At 38.9% G+C, this 7,818-nt stretch overlaps 1 protein-coding gene across 1 annotated transcript in view; it reads left to right on the top strand.

Moving 5' to 3' along the window:
* Nucleotides 1-6,289, top strand: part of LOC126495782 (vomeronasal type-2 receptor 26-like) — a gene marked incomplete at its 3' end in the record, with an annotated part of 18,814 nt that extends 12,525 nt beyond the window's left edge. Inside the window, 1 exon segment of the mRNA XM_050133381.1 lies at nucleotides 6,166-6,289. Within this exon segment, the coding sequence (XP_049989338.1) occupies nucleotides 6,166-6,289 (124 nt within the window).
* Between the last annotated feature and the right edge of the window lie 1,529 nt (nucleotides 6,290-7,818).

The raw sequence follows: 7,818 nt of genomic DNA, 5'->3' as shown, positions 1-7,818 counted from the left end.
TTTGCATGCAAAATTCGAGAAGTCATTGTTTTTTACCGCTGAGTAGTATTCTAATGTGTATATATTCCACACTTTCTTCATCCATTCTTCCATTAAAGGGCATCTAGGTTGTTTCCAGGTTCTGGCTATTACAAATAATGCTGCTATGAACATAGTTGAACAAATGCCCCTGTCATATGATAGGGCATCTCTTGGGTATATTCCCGAGTGGTATTACTAGATCTTGGGGTAGGTTGATCCCGAATTTCCTGAGAAATCGCCACACTGATTTCAAAGTGGTAAGTGATGTTTATATCCGAAGTTCTTAGTTCTGCTGTGTACTGTATGAATGAGCTTACATGTTAGTGCATGTGTCTATTGTGGGGACAGTCAGCCCTGATTACCTTCCTCAGTTTTTCTCCATTTTATTATAAACAGAATCTGTAACTGAACTCCCTGATTTCTGACTTAACTGTACTCTGGAGAAGTGTGCCCCGTGCTTTCTCCCTGTGTTTATGACCACCATATTGAGATTATAGCCATAAAGTTCTGTGCCTAAATTTTCTATACTACCCTTCTATATGGTCAAATTCAGGACTCATCCTTATGTGGCAAGCATATTAAATACTGACCCAACTCTTTAGATCTGTTTCATGTCAGTCTTTTGAGTTTGACCTTGGTATTTATGCATATACTTGTATATGTACCTCTACATAGACACACAAGCACTCACATATTTTTAACTAATTCCTGGTGCTAGAATTACTTTGAATTGAATTTGAATTTGTGTGTGTTCATTCATGTTGCAATAAATGAATAAGTCACTATTTGTGACTTGCCATTGCCCATGCCAGAGGAGCAGAGAGTTTCAGTTGAAGTTCCAGGTGTCAGTTCACCAGAAGTGAATCCTCTGATGGGCCAATCTCATTTAGGCAAGGCCATGGGATTACAGACACTTGAATGACTTTTACTTCTGCTATGCATATATATGTTTGCTGCTACTTTCTTTCTCTGGTATCTAGCATGATGTGAGCAGATGTAAGAAATCCCCACTGTCTGTAATATACTGTGTTTATTTCTAGGAAACCACCTGTTCTAGTGGGCACTTTTACCTGTGGTCTGTCAAGAAGATTACCCCTCCCTAAGCTTTACTGCCTAATATGATAATAATAATAATAATAATAATAATAATAATAATAATAATAATAACTTATACAGAGTTTTGATGAATGAAAATAAATACAAGGATACGTTTCACAGCCAGGGTCTGTAAGTCTCACCTAAGGAGATGCAGTTCATGTTAATGACTAGCAATTGAGTCCCAATAGCCCAGGTAGTTTAAATAATTTTAACCTTAATATTGGGAGATGTTCATAGGTCTTGAAGTACATCACAGCTGAAACAAAGCTTTAAAAATAACAAAGTTAGATTTTTCTCTCCCCATCTCCCCTTACCTCCCTCCCACCCCACCCCCAAGATCCCATTTTTTGCCCGGCAATCTTGTCTACTTCCCATAATCAGGAGGATAGCTATATGTTTTTCTTTGGGATCACCTTCTTATTTAGCTTCTTTAGGAGATCAAATTATAGACTCACTGACCTTTATTTATCTCTAGAAACCAATTATGAGTGAGTACATCCCAAGTTCATCTTTTTGGGTCTGGGTTACCTCACTCAGGATAGTGTGTTCTATTTCCATCCATTTGCATGCAAAATTCGAGAAGTCATTGTTTTTTACCGCTGAGTAGTATTCTAATGTGTATATATTCCACACTTTCTTCATCCATTCTTCCATGGAAGGACATCTAGGTTGTTTCCAGGTTCTGGCTATTACAAATAATGCTGCTATGAACATAGTTGAACAAATGCCCCTGTCATATGATCGGGCCTCTCTTGGGTATATTCCCAAGAGTGGCATTGCTGGGTCCAGGGGTAGGTTGATCCCGAATTTCCTGAGAAACCGCCACACTGCTTTCCAAAGTGGTTGCACAAGTTTGCATTCCCACCAGCAATGGATGAGGGTACCCCTTTCTCCACAACCTCTCCAGCAAAGGATATCATTGGTGTATTTGATTTTAGCCATTCTGACAGGTGTAAGATGATATCTCAAAGTTGTTTTGATTTGCATTTCCCTGATCGCTAAGGAGGTTGAGCATAAGTGAGAAGGGGAGGTTGGGGGGAACTTGGGAAACGGGATGTTTGGGATAAAGGAAGGTCGGATAGGGGAGCAGGGAAGCACACATCTTAATTAAGGGAGCCATCTTAGGGTTGGCAAGAGATTTGGTGCTCCCAGGTGCCCAGGGCGATGTCCCCAGTTAGTTCCTGGGGCAGCTGAGGACAGAGAACCTGAAATGACCCTATCCTATAGCCATACTGATGAATATCTTGCATATCACCTTAGAACCTCCATCTGGCGATGGATCGAGATAGAGACAGAGACCCAAATTGGAGCACCAGACTGAGCTCTTAAGATCCAAATGAGAAAATATGAGCAAAGAAGTCAGGACCACGAGGGGTGCACCCACCCACGGAGACAGTGGGGCTGATCTATTGTGAGCTCACCAAGGCCAGCTGGACTACGACTGAAAAACCATGGGATAAAACCGGACTCTCTGAATATGGCGGACAATGAGGGCTGCTGAGAAGCCAAGGACAATGCCACTGGGTTTTTTTGATCCTACTTCATGTTCTGGCTTTGTGGGAGCCTAGCCAGTTTGGATGTCCACCTTCCTAGACCAAGATGGAGCGGGGAGGACTTTGGACTTTCCACAGGGCAGGGAACCCTGACTGCCCTTCAGACTGGAGAGGGAGGGGGAGAGGAGTGGGGGGGAGGGGGAGAGGAGAGGGAGGAGGGGGGAAAAGGGAGACGGGGAGGGAAATGGGAGGCGGGGAGGAGGCGGAAATCTTTTTTTTTCAATAAAAAAATTATATTTAAAAAAAATAACAAAGTTAGACTAAGATTTTTTTGTTAAAGAACTTTGAGGTAAAAACCCCAAGATGACAATTTAAAGTTTTTGAAAGGCACATACTGGAATGGTTGAATGTGGAACTCTTTAATGTCAGGGAGCAAGAATAAGCAACCGAATTATTACTGGCTGACATACTCTACTTTTTAGGTTTGGTTGATGACCAAAGGTAATGGTTATGAATTACTTATACACATTTCTGTCCTCAATGTACTGATGTAAAAAATTATTCCTACATCTTTATATATCCTAAAGAGTTTAGGTAGAGCTGACTGATTCTTTTTTCTATCTATAAGTTTTCATTTCTAATTTCTTTAAGATTTCTTATCAAATTATCTTTCAAGATAAGTAATAAAGTAATTGGCCCTCTATTTGTAACTACAAAATACAGCATGATAGTAAAAGAGCTGGCTAAAACACTTTGGTTTCTGCGTGCTTCATCTGTAACAAGTTGCTTGAGTACGAATGTATGTGGGTTCTTGGGATGATTTGATTTTTCTCTGTAATACATAAAATGTTCAATCATGTGAGGGAGATGAAAAGTATGTTTTACTTATAACCATTCACCTAAAAAGTGGAATGTAACTATTTTGATTCTTGCACTGCCTGGAAGATTCTGTTGGGATATAAGTTCTGTAAAACAACATGAGATAGGAGAGAGAAAATTAAGAGAAACAATAAAGAAGAGAAGGAATAAAGAAGAAAAACATCAAGAGAGCTTGTAAGTGCCTTTTTCTCTAACCCCTCTCAGATAGAAAAGGTTAACATCACTGACTCCATGGATTCCTTCAAAGACGTGTGCTTCTTGAAGCTGGTCTCCTAGACAGCAGTAATTGCTATATATAGAAGTATGTGTCTGGGTGTTTCTGTGTGAAGTCACACACATGGGCACACAATCATACTCATACGCATTTTTATATATGCATAATGATGCTCAATACAGCCTTCTTTTGCTGTTTTTGTTTTCAAAACAGGGTTTCTCTGCAGCTTTGGAGCCAGTTTTGGAACTAGCTCTCGTAGAACAGGCTGATCTGAAACTCACAGAGATCCACCTGCCTCTGTCGCATAAGTGCTGAGATTAAAGACATGTGCCATCACCACCCCATTAAATCCCTCCTTTTAAGATAACATGTCCATAGTTTTCATAAAGAAGAAATTATGGATTTTTTTACAAATCATCTTCATAAGTGATTTTTATGAGCTACCTAATTTGTGCACTGGGAGCTGAACTCAGGTTTCTCTGTGGACCATATATAAATTCATAATTGCTGAGCCAAATCTCTAGCCCCACATACCTATATATTTATGAGACAGAAACTGTGTCTAAATCATGGCAAGAAGCATGTCTAAGGAAAGAATAGAAACATATGCTTGAATATACAAAAATTAAAAATATTCATAAACTAAAATTGTGATAGAAGTATAGTGGTTAGTATGATTAATGTGGTTAAGTAGGGCAATTGAAGAAAATGCTAAGCAATATTATCACTAACATTTCAAAGAAAAGAACATGGCATTATTCTGAGCATTAGGAGTCAAGGGTGAAAGTCACAGTAATGGATAGTATTTCAGTGTCTATAGAAAATCAATATGTGATGGAGCCAGCAGAAGCTGTGACTAGTCATCCATGGCCAAACCCTCTTTCATGGGAAATGTGAATCAGAGTGAATGGTTGTGACCACAAGCTAGGGAAGCAAAAGATAGAAACAGAAGAATTGAGGAAGAGAAGCAGCAGAGCAGATGATTGGAGCAGCTTTTGTTCCTCCCCAAACTAGACTTTTAGTTCATATGTACACTAGCCAGTGGTTGTGGACAACCATTTACCTGGTGTAAAGAACTTAATTTCAGTATAAACTGGCCCTGGGCAGCATTGCTCGTGTTGACCCTGAGCTGTAGCTGCTGTAATTGTGAATATTAACTGATGTAGTGAAACATGGTGTCCAGTTTTCTGTTGTATTTTTTTTCAAGTGGAAAAGTTAACTAAATGGTTGACACACAAATTGGTGGAGAAATTGTGCATATGCCAATTCTTTTGTGTAAAACCTTTTATTTTGAACTATACTGCTTTTGTGATCTCTCTCAGAAGAACGGCACGAACAGTCTTCAGCCACAGTTGTGATGTTTGTGAATGTTCACAATTGTGTGTTCCCTGGGGTCTGCAACTTGTTAACTTAAAACATTCTTTAAAAGGCTGGCTTCTTCTTTGCAAGCCAGCTGATATGGTAGCAACCAAAGATTCCAGTGTTTGAGCATTTGAAAGACTCTGCCTGCTTACCTGTGCTAGAAATAAAAGCATCTAAAGTGAAGACTTAAGGGGGAAAAAAAAAATAGCGACTACTAGATTATCCTTAGGATTCTGCATTAACTCTATAATGTTCTTGCTATTATAAAAGCATATTTGTCTCAAATTTAGTTACTGTCTTACAACTGAACATGTATGTGTGTTGCTTAAATAAATGTAATCACTGTAAACATCTATATGATCTGGGATTTTGTTTTTATTTTGAAATGGGAGGTTTTTGTTTTCAAGTTCATTAAAAACTAAAAACTGTTTTAAAAAAAGAGTGACCGGGTATCTTTCTGTATCTCTGACAATTCAACTGTTGCATAATTCATACAAAGTAGAAGTTCCAGCTTGCTGTCTCACAGGAGAGGATATATGGATGTTCTACACATTTTAAAAAAGCTAGCATAAGTGAGTCATAGTTTTTCACCTTAAAGAAACTTTGAACATTTACCAATGGGAAGTGTCCTAACTTCAACTCTACACACTATACTCCTATAAGAAAACTACACAGTACCTCATAAATATGTACAACTTTCATAGTATACTTTCAGTTTAAATTATTTAGCTTAGAACATAGCGGACAAGGAGGACCACTGAGAACTCAAGAACAATGGCAATGGGTTTTTGATCCTACTGCACATATTGGCTTTGTGGGAGCCTAGGCAGTTTGGATGCTCACCTTACTAGACCTGGATGGAGGTGGATGGTCCTTGGACTTCCCACAGGGCAGGGAACCCTGATTGCTCTTTGGGCTGATGAGGGAGGGGAACTTGACTGGGGGAGGGGGAAGGATATGGGAGGCGGCGGTGGGGAAGAGACAGAAATCTTTAATAAATAAATATATAAATTAATAAAAAAAATATTTAGCCTAAAAATATTTTAAACCTGTGACTGATTTGCAAATTTATGACCACGTTTTCTGTTTTGCCTTCAGAGTCCTCAATCTGTATGTTCACAGAGCTGTGGTCCAGGTTTCTGGAAAATTCTAGAGGAACAAAGACCGATATGCTGTTTTTCTTGTATGTTTTGTCCAGAAGGGCACATTTCCAACCTAACAGGTAGAAAAATAATCCCTTTCCTCAAACTGCTTAAGTAGAAGAAGAAACCTAATAAGTAACGATGGTGCCATCTTGCAGCTCTGTTCTCCATGTCTCTTTCACTCGTCCACCTGTTCATTAGTAATCACTGCTGATGCACCAATGTGTGAAAATCTGAGTGGCAACCCTCATGTTATTGTGTCCTCTACATCACTACTTCCAAAAACTGTCTCATGTCTGCTACTGGATTTGTATATGTCGTCTGCTCTTGGAAGGAGAAGCCCAGAAAAGAAAAGTTTACTAAAACTATATGTAAGGTGTAAAGAGGATTAACTTTATTCTGGATGTGATTTTCAGGAAATGGTGATATTATGATTCTTTGTGGGTTATTAAACATCCTTATTGATGTTTTAACACCTCATTCTTCTGTATTTGCATCCGTTTCACCCCTGTCCCATGTTTCCTTTCAGGTCACGTATATACTCTCCAGACATCCTTATTGTTGTTTCACTCTCTTACTCACTTCAACTGCATTTATCTCCCTCTTCCCTCTATAATTAGAATCTCCATCTTTTGCCTTTTCCGTTTCATGTTATTTGTTCCCTGCTATCTCATTCTGTTGTTCCTCAAGCTCCTGAAGTTGTCCTGCTCATTTTCCTGTCCTCTGCAGTTTCTCCAGGACATGAACTCACACCTGAATATTTGGAACTAGGAGCCTCAGATAAGAAAGTATACCTGACATTTGTCTTTCTGTGCTGGGCTTTCATGACTCAACTTTTCATGATCTTTTCTGGTTCCACCCACTTACCCATAAAGTTTATTATTTCATTTACAGATAAATGGTATTCAATGGAGTATATGTATCACAATTTTATTACCCTCTTGTTGGAACTAGATCACTTAGGTTTTTTCTATTTCCTAAATACTGTGAACAAAAGCAGCATTGCATATACAAAGCAAATACCTGTGGATTTTGGCATGTCATATGGACATATGCCAAGGAATGGTCATATGACAGAATTAATTTTAGCTTTATAAAATTCCCCATTCTGATTTCCAAGGTGTCTATCTAAACCAGTTACAGTCCCAGCATAAGTTAAATAGTGTTTCCTTTTCCTATGGGTCTGCTCAAACACTTCTTGTTGGCTGTTCTTTGGATCTTTGCTGTTTTGGCTCAGGTATGATGAAATCTGAATGTTGTTTTTATTCATGTTTCTATATTGATAAGATTGGCAACGTATTTTGAAATATTTTTATCCATTTTATTTCAATGAAAATCCACTGTTCAGATCCTAGGATCCTCCCTCCTCTCTCCCTTCTCTCTCTGATGTGTCAAGACAGAGTTACTCTGTAGCTGTAGAGCCTGTCCTGGAACTAGTTCTTGTGAACCATACTGACATCGAACTCACAGAGATGTGCTTGCCTCTGTCCCCACCCCCTGAGGGCTGGGATTAAAGGTGTATGTCACTCCAGAGTAATTTTTCTTATACATTTGACTTTTTAACTCTGTTTTTTTTTTTTTTCAGCTCTCTGTATTTTCGCTGTCAGAT

The sequence above is a fragment of the Alexandromys fortis genome, unplaced genomic scaffold (assembly GCF_014885135.2).
Source record: "Alexandromys fortis isolate MF-2015 unplaced genomic scaffold, M_Fortis_MF-2015_v1.1 scaffold_621, whole genome shotgun sequence".
NCBI classification, from domain to species: Eukaryota; Metazoa; Chordata; class Mammalia; order Rodentia; family Cricetidae; genus Alexandromys; species Alexandromys fortis.
This window is presented reverse-complemented; position numbering and strand designations above follow the sequence as displayed.